The following is an 18,240-nucleotide window of genomic DNA, read 5'->3' as shown; positions in this document are numbered from 1 at the left end:
TGTATTCGGAAACAGAAACAGTCCTTGAGCTTTGGTTTTGGTATTTATTGGGGGGATTAGAACTTGGGTAGGGTGGGGGGGGGGTATAGGATGCTCAAGGGGACTGATATCTGAGCACAACTTCCTGAATTATTCACAAGCTTCTATTCTCTGATGCAGTCTCTGTTGGAGTGCTAGCTAGCATCTCCTAGTTGTACCACCCCAGACCCTAGATTAACTCCTCTTTGCTCACAGTCTGGAGACAATCTTCCTGAGCAGGGGATCTGGCTCATGCTCCTTTAAATATGGTGAACAGTCACTGGTATTGGGCTAATCTGGTTTCCCACCAGAGTGCTCCTTCTTCTATCCACCCAGGGGGTGCAGGTGTACTCACTCAGATCCTTTCCTGTACCACTTGCAGGTTCGTTGCTGCTACCAGGCCTATCAGCTAGGCTGCTCCTCCCCTGCCATACAGCTGGTCCTTGCTCAGGGGGCCAGTGAGTCCAGAGTTTTCTGCCTTTCCATCTCCAGGCTCGCAGGCAGGCCCATCTGACTAGGCCTCCTGGCAGGATTCCTTATCCAGCTTCACATTTTCCTACTCCTTTTTCCACCCGACTCCCCACACTCCTGCCCACTGAGCAGGCTCTTAGACTTATAAGAGAGTCCCAGCCCCTTGGCAAGCCTTCTGTTGGGGATTGGCTGAGGTCCCTCAAGAGTGCAGCCAGCCCTTCTTCAGATCCACCCACTGCCTCCAAGGCCCTCCCCCAAAAGCCTCAGAGTAGGGGGAAATTCCAGAGCAGTTAGCATGCAGAGTCTCTCAGCCTTGACCACAATTTGACCCATCTAGCTATTATACCTGAGCTGCTAACAGCTACTTTCTAACTATTAGGATCTAGCTCCCCTAGCTAAACTAGGACTGTGATATATATATATATATAACTATATATAGTCACACACATATGTAAGTTAGTCATAGGGTTATTGTGAACTTGCTGCCGATACTGCTAGATTTGGGCTGGGCATCTAGGTATCCATGATTTCTGGTCACATGTTATTGTATTTCAAAGGTTATTTTCAATATTTTAAAATCTGCAGTTTTCAGTAAAATAATAACTGGTGATCCTACCATGATTATATAGGCATCTCCTGTTATACAGGGACAACACTTAGGGCTGGTTCACACTAGAATGCATTTGCATGTGTGCATTTATATGTGTGATGCATTTTTCACAGCCTATTCATTTCAGTGGACTGGCAAATGTGCAGGAATGCTCAAAAAGTACAGCAGACACAAAAAAGTAACACATGGTACTGCAGTACCATGCATTTTGGTGGCTACAAAAGCATGTGTGTTTTCTAAATGCATTTGGGATGCCATTAAAAATTATTTTCATCTAAGTCAGTCTAAAGAGGGCAGTGTGTTCCTAGGCGGTGTGGAAAAAGAGCACAGAAATGCACATTTCCTCTATCGAGCAGGGCCCTCTGATTCCTACTGTAGTAATTTGTATTGTAATTGTACTGTCTGCCCTTATGTTGAAAAGCGCTGCATAAACTGTTGGCACTTTATAAATCCTGTATTATAATAATAATTTCCCGCACTTCGTGATGGTGTGAATAGGCCCTCATGTCTCCCATTAGTGACCCTGCATTTTCACACTGTCACATGGGCTTACAATGGAGACTACAAGTGGCTGCTTTAACACATACTAGTAGACAGTTGTTAACGGCAGGAAATTCACCCTGAGAAGTACCCTGCAGTCATTGCTGGATTATATGCATGTAGACTTGAAACGTCTGCATTGACACTGCAGGAGATCAGCAGTACTGAGATGCACCAAGTATGCACCAAGTTTAAAAATAGTGTAAAGTGTGTGGTTCCCCATATGTCTTTAATGGAATAAGTGTTTCTTCTACTTTTCCTGCAAACTGACACCATCCCCTTACAATTATAAAGCAGTATCATAAAATCAATAAGCACGTTGTGTTGTATTAATCAGAGTATTTCAGCAGAATGTGATCTTGCACTAACAAAAGGATTATCCCCAAACTCCCATGTGTATACTGCGGATAAAAGGGAAAAAAGCATTTACCACCGGTAATGCATTCACTTGTATTGAAGGCTCACATGGAATGTTAGTAAACACATAAAACTTACTTATTGCACAAAACCTAATAACTGAGAAAACAAACTGGAAATCTATTAAATTCTGAAAACATTATGTGCAGTTAGGTATGACCTAAAAACCTAAACTCTTTGAAAACCAGCATTCACAAACTGATGTTTAGTGTACGTGATGTTCCCATTTATTCCCTGTGATTAGTCCCTGTAGGTTTAGGAAGCATCCCAAAGATTTGTGTACACTGCTGCAATGTGCTGTGATCAGCATAACGTTTGGATATGGCTCAGCCTAATACTGAATCTTTTGTTGGATTCCTGTTTGGAGAAAAAGCCAAAAGCAGGATCAGCAGAAAGTAACATCATATAGTAGTACTGATTTACATACAGGTCCTCGCTTCCATTGGTGGTACTCTGCAGTGCATTCAGTCTATACAAGAAGCATTGTAAAATAAATATTCACTGTGAAGCCGGGTACACACATACTGCAGGAACCAGCTGACTTTCAGGATATGTGTACTCTTCTTTGTTAAGCATAAGCCAGTCTAATGACCGGCTTTTGTTGAATGGACTTGCTGGACAACCAGCATTCAATCAACACTTGAAGCCAATGGCTGCAAGCGCTTGACCAGTATATTCTGGCGAGGGGGGGAGTCCTCCTATCAGAATACAATAGCTCAGTCGGAGAGATCCCTGTATCACACATTGTTTGTGTTGATGCAGGGACCTTTTCATTTTTTTTTTTTTTCATCCTTCTGGTTGAACAAGTAAAGACTATGTCTGTATACGAAGCTTATGACCTTGTCCAACCTACTGCAAGCTACACCATACTAAAGCGCACCTAGATGCCATGCATAAGAGACATAGAAAAAATCTATTGCTTGTTCAGATGTGGTATTGGAAACCTGAGATCACCCATGCAGCAGCTGCTAAGACTATCAATAGCTTGGACTGTATAAGAAAGAGGAGTAAATGTGTGCTTTGACAGATCACGTGTACGGCATACTCAGGTTTGACCACTATCTACAAGAAGGGTAATTGAAAGACAAGTAACTTTGTTAGCTAATAAATGGTTTACACTGCTGCATTTAGTCAAAGGTCCTCCTGCGCTATAAAAGGAAGTAAACCTAGCCTAGAGCTGCCAACACTCAAAAACTGATACCAAAAACAGTGTAAATTGTACATATAAATAGTGTCGCGCTCATAATTAATACTAAAAAATGGATAACAAATACATGCAATGCGGCCCTAAAAAAAATCAAAATTCATACAATGTAACTCTCTATAGCAATAGCGTAAAATATAAATAGTGCCAAACTTGAAATAAATATCTGTGCCCCGCACTGGAAACACGTGTTCACACACTAAATCAATATAACATATAACATGTGCCTTTTACTTAAAAAACCTGCACACACACCTAATATATTAGATAATGCCTAGGTATCTAAAGAAACCCCTATCATACAAGGGGCTAAACATAAAGTGCTAAAGTGCCAAAACAGTGCAAGAAAAGTGTCCACTCTTCCAGAAATTAATCTCAGCAATGTCCTTTTGGTGATGAATATAATCATGCAATGTGCAGTGATATTTGACAAATTCGTGATTGTGCTAAACTTTCTTCTCCTATTAGAGGCTAGATTGCCTCCTCACCTCCTCCCAGTGACCCCTAGGGACCAACAGGCTTGCAGGATCACCCTGGATCCTTAAATCATATGGGCCATCAGCTTCCTTCCTTCAATGGATCTCCTTATGGGGCTCCTATTGCCCCTGATCAGCCAAGGTATCTCTGAAGGACAATGGCTCACCAATCCAGTGAGCCAAGAAAAAAAGACCCTCTAAGTGTAGTAGTACTGCAATACGACTCCTTTATTTGTAAAGTTAGGAATGACACTCACAGTCTTAGCAGTCCTCCCTCCTCACCGATGCGTGGGTATACTGCATGTGTATGGGACTTCCTGGGTGTAGCAAGATGGCGTCGCACGCCGGAAGTGCGTCACCATGCCGGAAACTGTGGACTGTGGACTCGCAAACCTACGCGTTACGTCACCGTCTGCTCGTGACTTCCTCGGGGTACTTGCTCGTGATACTTGCTGCATTGCCTTAAAGCATGTCAAGCATGCTTTATCTCACGTTTTATGTGGCTTATGTTAAGTAGCCAGTATAAATGGACATCAAGCACCTATAATAGTGCATGCCACTTTTTTTTTTTAATGCAATGCACAAATCTTTCATGTCTGTGCATCGTAGTATATTGCAATGCACCCCCATTTTGTTAGCTTATATGAAGCTAACAAAAGCATTTTGTTAGCTTTGTTAGCTTATATGCTTATATGCATTTTGTTAGCATATAAGCTAACAAAAGCATTTTGTTAGCTTATATGAAGCTAACAAAATGCTTCATAGCATTTTGTTAGGGCCTTGGGGGGCTTTTTAAAATAAGTGGCACTGCACTGCAGTGTATGCGTAGAACCTATTTCAAGTTTATATATCCAAAATGTTTTTTATATTTAGTTATGGATTAAGTAGGTAAGAATTAGATCCTCTGATGAGTATTTACTGATGTGTCCCCTCTAGGTAAATTCACCCTCTCTGTTAGTCCAGGACAGGTGGCAAATTTAAAATTCCAGGGTTGTCACCAAAACAGTTAATGGCTCATCTATCATTGTACACACCTGTTCCAGTGACAGCTGTCTAAGAAGGAAATTCTCCACACTTATATAGAGATTTCAATTCACTTTCTGTTATGTCTCTGGGGAAGAAAGGGAAGATAAAGTATTTAAGAGCAAAATAATAAAATGTGCAATACATCTCTGAAAAACATGCACTTTTCCCCATATTATATCACTTTAAAACTCTACAAGTACAGAAAATTACCTGTTGAGCAGCCAAAACCTCAGCTCCTACAGCCTGTTGTGGGCTGGCTTTTTATAGACATATGGCTGATTTAGCCTATCAGACTCCTTCTCGAGAAATCTGATAGCAAGATCTCCCTGTTGCAATTGCTGCCTATCTGAAGTTTTGTCGGTTCCAAGCCTCCTGCTGCAATTTCTGCAATATAAATTGTATCACCTGAGAAGTGAAACAAAGATATTGTATCATCAGAGTCCCTGAAGTATATAGATGGTTGAACTCTGCACCGTTTAACAAAAAATAATTTTTTCATTCTTGTAATTTCTAGTACACTGAATTGAAATCTCAAACAGTGTTACCAGCTTTCTCAACAATCTCGTAAACTACAAAGCAATGCCCCTCTATGTAATGAAGATTGGAATGGGAGTGTTTGTAGTCCAAATCAAGAGAGCAGCTTAAGGTGACAATGCTGCTCCTCCACTGATTTTAGTACAGTGAGTGTTGGATAGGAAATGTGTTACTGGCAGGATCACAGGTAAAATAAATATTTAAAAAATCCTAAACATAAAGAAACCCAATGCAACCACTACATCTAAAGATTGAAAACAAATCTCTGGAAGGAGAAATGTAAGAAGCTTTTATTGCAGAAGAGACAATGTATGTCTCTTCTGCAGTAAGAATCCTTACCACTCACAAATTTTTAAATGCAGAATTAGGTTCCACTTTAAAAAGAGAATCTGGTTAGTATCTGCTTTTTTGACCATTGTGCTCTCTGAATAGATACATCAATACACTTATCATTCATCTTTGCACACTGAATAGTGATCTGCATCATGGCACTCCTTACTCCAATGTGTACAGAAGTAGGCAACACATATATAAATTGCAGAGTGCTATGTCTGTGAAGGTTATCTTTTATCCAAGTCATGGTAAATATCTAGAAGTAGTTAGTCACATTCAGCTTGTCTTTTTTTGTGTTGCTGAAGATATATTGTAGCTTAATCTAAGCCACTTCTTCAGTTCTGATGAAAAAATACCCCAGCATTCGATGGACATCACCACAGCTGCAGAAACTTCCATCCATTACAACCACAAATCAGTAGAAGTGGCTGGACAAAAGTAAGGGTCTCGGCAGTCCTGTCTGGTGCCAAAACATCTTCTTCCAATTTGATCCCATTAGAGAGGGAGCACTTACATTGCTTACTATTACCATCCAGCAAGCAAGGGAAGATGCATTGTGGTCATGAATGCTTCCCGTTACCATTGCTAGTTGACCACTCTTACTGTTGATGCCAACACGTATGAGCATCCCCGCTGTTACAAGAAGAAGAAGATAGGATGTTTACAACAGCTATAAAAGGCAAAATCAGTTGATCAGACCTTGTACTTCCATCTCTATGCTGTGGATGCTATACCTTGCTTGTACAGACCTATAAGATACACAAGGAAGGTGCCCCTATAGGAGCGATTGTCAACTACATCAACTCTGTCACTTATAACATAGCTAGGTAGCCAGCTACTATCCTGTCACTATTAGCTGACAACACTGTACACCGTATTCAGAAGGAATTTGTCAGCAAGGTACATGGATTGAAGGTAGAGCCAGAAGAGACAATGGTGTCCTATGATGTCACATCCCTTTTCACTTGTATACCAACTAAGGAGGCTTTTGAGACTATACGGAAACAAGGTAAGACTCTTGACACTAGAACAGATCTCAAAGCAGACCAGGTATGTTCTTTGCTGGAACCATCTATTTTAGATACAAGGATACCTACAGAAATAAACATGGATCTGCTGTGGAATAACCTGTAATTCCCATTGTGGAGGTGAAGAAGAGCCCTTTCAGTGGAATAACACCAAGTACTTGGTTTGGCTATATGTATGACACATATAGCAAGATTAGAACATCAGAAATACAGAATTTCATTGAGCATATAAACTCAGTGGATAAAAACATCAAGTTTACATAGGAGGAAGCAAAGAATAACAAATTACCCTTTTTGGACTGCGTGTCAAGGAGGTGGGTGACGTGTACATTGAAGTCTGCAGAAAACTACTCATACAGACCAGTATTTGATTTTTTACTCCAACCATCAACTAGAACACAGACTGTGGGTTATTAGAATTTTGCAACATCAGGCAGAGATGGTAGCAACAAACACAGAGGCTAAAGACAAACAGCACAGACATCTAAGGAGTGCTTTGAAAGTTTATGGCTACCTAGACTGGGCTTTTGTTAAAACATCCACAGAGTTCCGTATCTTAAAGATGAATTTTGTGTCACATCTGCTGCATTTATTACAACTTTTCCTGATTACTCTTCCCCTGCAGTTCCTAAAGCTGGCTACACTTTATACAATTTTCTTGTTCAACTTCCTTTAGATTTACCTTCAATTATGTAGTGCAAGGGCCTGCCTGATTGCAAACAATTTTAAAGTGTTTAGGTTTGGCCTTACAGTATATGGTTTTTGTAAATCTGAAGAAAATTGTACATATATAATATGTAGCCAGCTTTAAGCACTTACGGTATCACTGTATAGATTCTATTTGGGTGTGGAAAATAGCTAAGTGTAATACAATAATCTTGACTCTACCAGAACCCCATCAAGTACCCAAAAGACATTTATTTAACTACACATGTAGACTGTGTACTCAAAAACATAGAAAGGATGGATCAGACTAGAACAATGCTTTTTCATGTCTCCATTATCAGGTTTGCTGTGGGCAAATATCCCCTCTCCACTCTCACGGCTGGTAATTTCCCAACCCCTTATAGGCCTTACAATTAAAATAGCCAAAACCCTTTTCCTAAGGACTACCTTGTCACCAGTCTCCACCCCCTTGATCCTTGGTTTGAAATCACTAATTTTTCCCACAGTTCTAAAGGCTCTCAGTTCTGTAACTTTTTTTGAGAAAGGTGAGCTCACAATAATACATTTAAATAAAGAGTAGGCAGTTGGCTAACTCTGAACTTTGGACTGCCTTTACGTCCAACCCTGACTTCATGAGATGCATGCAATTGGATTCTTACCTCAGATGCCCAACTGCCACATCTCAAGGGGTCTGTTCTAGCACTACATTCAAAAAATGATGCCTAGACTAAACCCCTTATTGAATATGGCTCTACTAAATTCTATATTTATCATGGGCATGCATCCCCAGGATCTTAAGCTCCTATCAAAATGAAAAACAGAACTGCAGACCCTAAGCCTGAAAAGACCAGGTACTTCTCTTCACTCATTAGGACTCACTGACTAACTCATACCAGGAGAATGGATACAAGTTAGTGACACATTGGTATAAACCCCGCTCGGCCTTTTGGCTAAGATCAAGTGTAGTATCTGTTCTTATCAGTGTCCAGTGGGGGTGCTCCCGACCATTCTAGCTTTGCGGGGATGGTTGTTGTATAGTACCCTCACTGGTATGATGGGGGTCCGGAAGGCTGAACCGGAGGGACAGAAACCAGGGAGCGCCATGATGAGCTCTGGGGCCTTGGGAGTAATTCCTCTGGTGAAGCTGGAAAGACCCAGTACCTCCTGATTCGGACGGATCTACCTTGGTCTGGCCTGGGGCTGGGGACGCAAAAAGTCCGCAAACTCAGTGTCCCCTGGGGAGACGCGCTCAGGGGTGTCACTAGTAACACTTGGGTGTGGGACCCCACGGTGTGAAAATGACACTTGGTCACTGTTTTTACACATCTTTTTGCACAGCGCCCTAAGGACCAGGCCTTTTGGCTAAGTCCAGGGCAATTTTTGCTATGGGCCTCAGGGCCTGGTCTGTGCACAATTCGGCACGGTACCACTTTTTTATTTTTTATTTTTCTTTATTTATTATGCACTTCCCACGTTTGTCACTTTTTTGCTCTTATGTGTGTGTTTTTCACGGATGGAGGGTGTGGGTCCTCGGGCCTACCCTGAAGTCTAGGGGGAGGATGTGTGGCCATACGGTTCCTTCCTCCCCTGATCCCTAGGGGACTCTTCTTCGGGAGAGTCCCCTTGCCTAGTACTGGATGTCCGGCTTCGGCTGGGCATAGGGAACGGTGGTCCACCAGGCCTTTTGGCCAGGAGGACCAATTGGGAACCTTGTCCCCGTCAGGAGCTTCATGCCCCGGGGGATCAGGGTAAGCGGTCCAAGCCCCTTTAGGGGTAGGACACAGCACACCCCTAAGTGCACTTTTTCGTGTATTGTTTTGCACTTGCACTTTTTTTGTGAACACTTACGGGTTTTTTGTTATAGTTGCACGTTTGCGGACTTAAAAAAAAAAAAAAAATTGGTATAAACCCCGCAGCTATTACATCACATATACACACAGGTAGCTCCTCTCTGTTGGCAATGCCAAAAGACCAAGGGCATATGCCATATATTCTGGGACTGCCCTAGACTACAGGACTATTGGTCTACACTTAAAAGCAAAACCTTTTCTTTGTTTTATATAGAGTGTAAATGCATTAGAACTCCTGTCAAGTTTTTATTGCTGTCTGTGTACCCATTTGGGAGATTCACCCTCTCTATTTGCCTTGTTTATCATTATCATTGAAAGGAAAAATTGCAGGGGTTTCCTCTCACTTCTTGTTTTGGTTATGGGACAGGAAGTGAAGGTACATCTTCCCAATGGGGCACATATGGCAAAAAACTGACAAGGGTTATAGGTCTCCCTTACTCCTTCCAAAATGAAAAACAAAACAAGTTTTGCCTATAGTTCTACTTTAAAACCACTATTAAAACGCTTACAGGTATGTCTATTGCAGATAAACTAGATACTTATACATCATTATACACCACTATCAATTAAACACTACAAGAATGCCCTTCCCAAACATGTGGCAAAGGCTTTTATTCATGTGATGTGAAAACAACCACCTAGAAAAGACCAGTTGTTCACTAGAATAAATGACAGGACAAATGGAACAGCTTACTGTATTTCAGACATAAAATATCAATAGAAAAAGTACTTTGAAACTTGGATGCCATAGTTCCTCTTAATGTCTTAACTTTGGATAAGCGAGGATCTTAACTGTCCTGGGCTTTGTTTCATGAAGGGTTTGTTGAACTTCAAAGAAGTTCAGATGCTGAACCCGAACCCCACTGAAATGAACAGGAGTTGAATCTGTCAAATTTAAAATGGACATTTTCTGGGCTAATAGGCAAGAGGGTGTCAAAAATAGCATGTGGATTGGCAGTGCCCTGGGCAACATGTACCAATGCAACAATGTTATTTTATGAGGCCTGGACTTTTACAAAGGAAAATTTTTAAAATTGCTAGCAAATGACAACTCCCTCCTTGCTTGTTTTTTTTTAAAGAGGAATGGTACACAGACCTCAAAGGTCCTCCAAAATACATTGCAGGTGAAAAGCAGATCACACGGGGTAATATAGTCATCCTGTATGTAGCTGAAGTGTCAGAAAAACTCCACACCAGAAGGATCTTTAACAATCATTGCATCCATGTGCCTTTCAAATTCAGCAGTACGCTAAGACAGAAGCTTGTACATCAAAAAGACCTAACACCCAAACACAAGTGAAGTAACTTGGTATATGCAGTGCAGTGTAGTGAAGAATGCAAAGATCTGTACATTGGGAAGACAAAGCAACCTCTCAACAAATGAATGCCACTACATAGGTGGGCAAATTCCACAGTTCAAGGCTCAGCAGTCTTTCTACAGCTTAAAGAAAGGACAGAGAGATTCACATTTTGGACAGAACGGACAGCTGAGAAGAATAAAAGAGGCCATCTAAGTCAAACTAGAACAAACATCCTTCAACCAAGTTTGGACCTCTGACATCATCTGTCTCCTACATATAATGCCATTTTAGCATCTCTGCCCCAGGATTTGGAAACATTTATTATGCATCCTAAGCATTGTACATCAACGTTTTAAAGTGGTTGTAAAGGCTCAAGGTTTTTTACCTTCCTGCATTCTATGCATGAAGGTAAAAAAACCTTCTCTGTGCAGCATCCCCCCCAGCCCCCCTAATACTCACCTAAGCCCCCTCTCAATCCAGCGATGTGCACTGGAGTCTTGGCTATCCCGGGACTCCCTCCCTTTTGGCTGAGACAGCAGCGGTAACCATTGGCTTCCACTGCTGTCAATCACAGCCAGTGAGCCAATGAAATGTGAGAGAGGGGGGGCGAGCTGTGGGGGCACCCGACAGGAGGGAGGGGCCAGGAGCACCTGTGGGGGACCTGAGAAGAGGAGGATCTGGACTGCTCTGTGCAAAACCACTGCACACAGCAGGTACGTATAGACATGTTTGTTCTTTTTTTAATGTAAGCCTTTAGAATCACTTTAACACCTATGCAGACTTTCGTGGCTAGATCAGGGCAGTTCCACAACTTTTACACCACCTATCCTGTTCTTGAACAATAAATATCTGCCTTGACACATTCCATGGGAATTTAATTAAGCTGTCAATGCTACCTTTGTGGATATAAATGCTGGTAAATTTCCTGACACTCATACAAATTGAAGAAGTGGCTTAGATAAGCTATGAAATGTCTTCATTACATAACAAGTCCAGTTAAATGTGACTAACTACTAGTAGCTGCAGAATGCTATACACATTGAATACCTTCTGTGAATCCAGCTAAAGGAAATATTTTTTTTATAACCACTTCTGCTAAAACTGATAACTAATATGTATAATTGTTATTTTATCCCTTTGTAATTATCTTTTCTATTTTCCGGCCAAGATATTCTGTAACTGTAAAAAAAAATTTCTGCAACCATGGTAACTATCTTTAATTTGTAGTCAGGATTTCCTGAGTCCTAATCCCCTTGTTTTTGTAATTAGTGCACAGATTACCCGTCACAGATCTTGAGGTCAAATTAGAGGCAGCCTGGTTCCACTTTAGTTAGATACTTGCACATGTTTTTAAAGTGCCACTAGTTCTTATTACAGCACTGGCATAGCCTCCCATTCAGCAATGGTATTGAAAACTTTATTGCCTTTCTTTTTATCTAAGTAAAAGAAGAAAGTAAGGATCTGAAATAAAGTTTGCTAGGATCCGTGAAATGTTTTAGATTATTTTATTTAGATGAAATGGTAATTCACAGGGCATGCTTTTATAGCCCAAATCCAGCAAGACTTTTATTTTGATAGAGTAGAGGATAGTTAGAAGGTCTGTCCGGTTTTATTATTGTTTTCTGTGCCCTTACTCCCCTCTCTTCCTGTTTTTTTCACAGGAACCAGAAGTGATGTGAGTTTTTTCCATTGGGCACCATAGACAACAATAAGAACACTTTTTGCGCCTTCCTGCCCCAGAGACATCTCTGCTCCTTTCCCTTTTGTTACTGGAAATTTCTCCTGTGAGGTCACAACAATAAAATTAACTGACAGAAATTCTAATTATCAGTCTCACCATCCAAAATTAAAGATGTTTTAGCTGGATGGAGTTGGGTTTTAGTTTCTTCGTTTTTAGGTAAGATACATGCACAGAGTGCCATGCTTCTTGTACAGTGACAATCCACCTAGTCTTGTCCTGTTTTTTGTTGGCAGCTCCAGTTATTAAAAAGAAAAACAAGTGGTTGAAAAAGTGTATTAGAAAGAAAGGATCAGGGTGCAGGTAGAACTGCCCTATTATATGCCCAATTTCTGGCAAAGGAAAAAAAAATACTGTAGAGAACTTCCTGTAAGGGAATAATTGCTTCACTTTCTTCAGATGGTAGCACCCTTTCATCTCCCACTTAGGCTGGGTATACACTCAGTACATTCATTTACTTGATGAAAGTCGTTTGAAACTACTTCAATATTGCGTTTGCTTTTAGTATGTGATTTTGGAATAAATGGACTTGCACAAACAAAAACCAAATACACTAGTAGAAATACACTATATTACCAAAAGTATTGGGCCTTTACACACACATGAACTTTAATGGCATCCCAGTCTTATTGTGTAGGGTTCATCATTTGGAACCAGCAACATTTCGCATCCAAGTCTTAGTCCGTACCCAAGCCCAACCCCTGAAAAACAACCCCACACCATAATCCCCCTCCACCAAACTTTACACTTGGCACAGTGCAATCAGGCAAGTACCAATCTCCTGGCAGCCACCAAACCAAGGCACATCCATTGAATTGCCAGACAGAGAAGTGTGATTTGTTACTCCAGAGAATACATCTCCACTGCTCTAGAGTCCAGTGGTGGCATGCTTTGCACCACTGCATTGCACTTGGTGATGTAAGGCTTGGATGCAGCTGCTCAGCCATGGAAACCCATTCCATGAAGCTCTCTACGCACTTTTGTTTTGCTAATCTGAAGGCCATATGAAGTTTGGAGGTCTTTAGCTATTGACTCTGCAGACAGTTGGCGACTGCTGAGCATGCGCTGACCCCACTCTGTCATTTTACATGGCCTGTTGCTGTTGTTCCCAGTTGTTTCCACTTTGTTATAATAATACAAACAGTTGACAGTGGAATATTTAGTAGCAAGGAAATATCATGGATGTACATATTGCACAGGTGGCAACCTATCACGGTACCACACTTGGATTCATTGAGCTCCTGAGAGCAATCCGTTCTTTTACAAATGTTTGTAGAAGCAGTTTGCATGCCAAGGTGCTTGATTTTATACACCTGTGGCCATGGAGGTCATCGGAACACCTGAATCTAATGATTTGGAGGGAGTGTCCCAATACTTTTGGCATTATAGTGTATTATCAGTCAAGAAAGAATTTTCATTCTGCTTCTTCAAATTTTATTGTCACTGCGGTCAAAAACAAATGTATATTTGACCCCACTAACAATTAGGAAATCAAACAAATTTTATAAAAATGAAAAATGTAGACTGAGATTCTACTAGTGTATGGCTAGCCTAATTCTGATGAACAGATTAGTTAAGATGGCCTATAAATAAAATAAAATATGGGTAATGCAAAAGGTAACACAGATTTGAAAGTATACATGCAGGCAAATTGTTTTACTTGTAATTTGAATTTGTTGGCATTAGTTTTGTAAACTCATTGCATTGTGTATTAAAATTGCTGAGGGATTTTTTTTGTATTCTCTTGAAACAAATTATTTCTTTTTAAAGACATTCCGATTTAAAATCTAAGGCACCATTCACATGCAAAGTTGCAGGGGAGCCCTTTTTTCATATCATAACAAATATTGTATAGAAGAGTAAGCACAATAATAACAACAACACATGGAACACATTATGAATGAATGGCAGTTTGTAGATTTTATTTTTTGCTAACCTGTCTTCCATTGTTTTGTTGTGCAGGTGGCTTCATCAGTTTCAATGGATCTTGGCGAGTTCAAGGGATTTTGGCGATGTCCCGTTCTTTGGGGGATTACCCTTTGAAGAACCTAAATGTCATTATCTCAGACCCCGATATCTTAAGCTTCGACCTTGACAAGCTACAGCCTGAATTCATGATCTTGGCGTCTGATGGCCTGTGGGACGCTTTCAGCAATGAAGAAGCTGTCCGGTTCATTAAGGAGCGCCTGGATGAACCTCACTTTGGAGCCAAAAGCATTGTGTTACAATCCTTCTACAGAGGATGCCCCGATAACATAACAGTTATGGTAGTAAAGTTCAGGAATAGCAGCAAAACAGATGAACAATAAGTTGTCTGCAATCTATATATATAAATATATATACATATGTACAGATGGACTTCGGGCAAACGATTTTATTTTATCTAAGTAGGAAAAAAATGTGGAAATGTTATTAAAGTTGTCCCATGGCCTCATATTCATGTCCCAAACCATAACATGGACTCATGCAGCTAAGGTATCTATCAATTGTAAGACTATGAACACATAAAACGTACATATGAGATCCAACATTGTTACACTGTTAAAAAGCAATTCTCTGTATTAAAAGGAAGTGTTACCCCCTCAGCAAGACTTTTTTGTTTGCTTTGCATCAGATTGTACTGTATCTGGAAAATCACATTTGTTTCAATCAAAAGTGACAAACAAGTATTTAAAATACTGTTTATAAGTTCTAAGGAGCAGGTAAAATAGTCAAAGAAAAACTCACTTGATAAGATCCCTTTCACTCCTTTGTATGTTCTACATGCAATTTTAAAGCTACTGCCCTGGGGTTTGGCAGTTGTTTGTAGCTCTCGCAGTTATCATCCAAATTGCAGATATCAGCCAGCACACTCCTTATGTGTTTGAGCACTCGAGGAAAGGAAACTGTGCCCAAAATATTTTGTGGGATATTCATATCAAAAGATCATTTCATAAGCCATTTATGTTTCCTTTCCTCAATCTATAACATTATGTAAGCATACCTAAGTAATCATAACAGTTTTTAAGATGTAATTTTGCAATATTGAACCTAACATTTACAGTTTGTAAACATAAAGCACATTGTATAAACTTAAAATGATTGTAAAGTTACATTTTTTTTTAAACAACAAAGATTTCAATGGTTTTGCACAGAGCAGCCCCAATCTTTCTCTATTGGGGTCCCCCAACCTAGATCCTCTTCTTCTTTGTGTACCACCATAGGAAGCCACTTTTTTTTTTGTTTCATGAATGTTTTATTGAAAACAAGACGACCCTTACAGATACTAGATAGTTGTTATGGTAGAGACATAATCAGAGATGTTAAACATGAGATATTAGGAGTGGATCACATATGAAAATCAAAGACATAGAATAGAGGACGTGGAATTGACCAGTGAAAATCAAACATATGGAACACTGAAGCAACATATTAACAAGAGCTGATGCATTGGAACCTAACAGTAAACACAGTGTCCGTAAGGCTACTTAAATCCCTTATTGTTTGCCTCACCCAGACTATGGTGCACATCAGTATTTGTTCAAATGTGCTGCCCGGTAAAAATAGCTATGTTATGTTACTAATTTCAGTTTTATTTAAATTGAGAGAAAAAAAGATATAGATAAATAGAGTACAAAGAGGAGAAAAGAATGAGGAGAGAAAAAAAAGGGGGGGAGATGAAAGGATGGGGGGAAGCCACTTTTTATGGAGGCACACATGTGGGCTCGATTCGAGCTGTGTTGTGTGTGTCCATTTACACACACAGTGTAACTGGGCCCTCAGTCCATTGAGGAGGTGGAGAGAGAGGATTGAGTAAGTATTTTGGGGGCTAGGGGAGGAGCTGACAATAGAAGGTTTTTTATTTTAATGCAGAGAATACAATAAGGTAAAGAAAGCCTTCATCTTCTACAACTACTATAACAAATGGGTGCCTTATCAAAGCAATTATCTGCCCAGAGAATGGGATTGATTTACTAAGGGAGTAGTGACTGTTCAGCTAGGAAAGTGAGTGTTTACACTGAATACTGGATGTCTACTTTGCAAACTGAATGGTAGTATATAAGGTGAACCTGTGTTTTCTTTGAATACCTGACAATGTGCAGTGGAAATTAAATTAACTGGATTTTTGTTCGCAAATGACTGGCTGATTGAAGTAAACACTACTTCATCCTGTTTGCTCAGTAAACATTTACTTTGCCAAGTTAACCTATATTCCTTTAGTAAATCAGCCCCAATGCATAAAAAGAACAAATAATATTTTTTCATTTGTCTTATGCTTAAAGGCAAACATAAAAAAAAAGTCTTATTTTGTATGATTACAATTTCATTCTCTTATTCAAATGCCTTTGTATGATAATAACAGTTGCTTACAGTTTATATGAACATTGATTTTGATGATGGCAAGAAATGGCTGTTAAATGTGCCATCTTGGCTGTGAGTGCCATCTTGGCTCTGGCCATAGAATTGAAAGTCCTTTGTCAGTACTAACAATCCCAACCATACGCATGCATTGGGGTTGATTTACTACGGGTAAATAGGCTGTTCATTGGCATTTTTCCCTCAGCTTAGTGAATGTAGTAAAATGAATACCAATCACATGCAAGGAAAATAAAAAAAAAAAACACTGCTTTGCTAGAATATGATTGGATGATGAAAGTCAGCTGAGCTTCACCTCATTTACTAATGAATAATTTTCTATGCTAAATAAACAGCGTTTATGCCTTTAGTAAATCAGCCCCAATGTAGTTCAAGGTCATGGTGTCTTGGGACATTTGCTGCAGGCGCTTATAGCACAAGAGTGAGCCGTTAGACTGAGGCATGGTAATCTTTTAGCTTAGTCAGCGAGTTGGGAGGTTACTATATGATATGGACTGCATTTTGGGCAGTTTTTTACATAAAGTATTCTGACTCCAATTGTTGTATTAGTGACTTAACCCTTGCTGAGACCTCTATGCCTGGCCTGTATCAGCAGATAAAATCACTGTGGACAGTCTTTATCAGATAGCTGAACTCACCAAACACCTTTTTCTCATTCACAGATGTTTTGTTGCAATGCAGAAGGTGCAGCAGACAACAAGATGTAGCAGATGATTGAAAAGACAGTATTTGCATGTCAAACATGGTTATGTGTTCCTGAATGCAAGCAGATTACATGTGGCCTAGAGACTAGCAGCCATATTCATCCCAATAAACACAGATTGAGAAGAAAGAGGAAATGCATCACAAGTGGGAGGAACACAGGGTGGAAGATAGAAAAGGATGGCGCCATAACCAAAATAACCACAAGATGGCAGCATACTAACCAACTATACTGAGGTCAATGAAAATAGCTTAAAGTGGAGTTCCAGTAATTTTTGTGTCTATTAAAAGTCAGCAGCTACAAAAACTGTACCTGCTGACTTTAATAAACACACACTCACCTGTCCCAGGGTCCAGCGATGTGCTCACCCCTGCTGTCCCTTCTCTCCCTCTTCTCTCCCTAGTGCTGACATCTCACCTGTGGGCACCAGGCTGTGACAGCTTGCGGCTTCACAGCCGGGTGCCCAGTGCGCATGCGTGAGTCGCGCTGCGCAGCTTGATTGGTCTTGCAGTCTTCTGGGACCTGTGAAGTTTCCCAGAAGACTGAGGGAGGAAGAGAGGGCTGAACTTCTGGCTCACTTTGCCATGGCGAACTGAGCCGGAAGTGGGAGCAGGTACCTGTCAAAATCAGGTATCTGCTCCCCCTCCCCCAAAAAAAGTGCCATATATGGCAGTGGAGGGGGGGAAGGAGGCAAACAAGCAGAGCTTTCACTTTTGGGTGGAACTCCGCTTTAAGGAAAATTAGCTATATAAGTTCTCAGTTCGCAGTAATATGAACATTAACCATGACTGTGCTTTGTATTATATTTTCACACAAGAAGTGTAACAGCACATAAAGGATCAGAAAAATCCAAAATGTGCTAGCAGTACGGAACTGATCTATTCATGCAATATTAACTGAAACATATTTATAATATTATTTGGGCTGACAGCTTCCCTTTAAAGAAGAAGTCACAGTGTCAGAAATCAC

General features: G+C 40.4%; 1 protein-coding gene and 1 pseudogene across 1 annotated transcript in view; both read left to right on the top strand.

Moving 5' to 3' along the window:
• The window catches only part of PPM1L (protein phosphatase, Mg2+/Mn2+ dependent 1L), a 376,266-nt gene extending 361,469 nt beyond the window's left edge, over positions 1-14,797 (top strand). Inside the window, exon 4 of the mRNA XM_089675445.1 lies at positions 14,175-14,797. Coding sequence (XP_089531571.1) covers positions 14,175-14,521 — 347 coding nt within the window. The 3' untranslated portion in view covers positions 14,522-14,797. The remainder of the gene's footprint in view (positions 1-14,174) is intronic.
• Positions 8,254-8,369, top strand: LOC149463265 (U2 spliceosomal RNA; annotated as a pseudogene).
• Positions 14,798-18,240: the final 3,443 nt, after the last annotated feature.

This window comes from Staurois parvus, unplaced genomic scaffold (assembly GCF_062004578.1).
Source record: "Staurois parvus isolate SC_StPar_1 unplaced genomic scaffold, SC_StPar_1.0 ptg000155l, whole genome shotgun sequence".
Classification (NCBI taxonomy): Eukaryota; Metazoa; Chordata; class Amphibia; order Anura; family Ranidae; genus Staurois; species Staurois parvus.
This window is presented reverse-complemented; position numbering and strand designations above follow the sequence as displayed.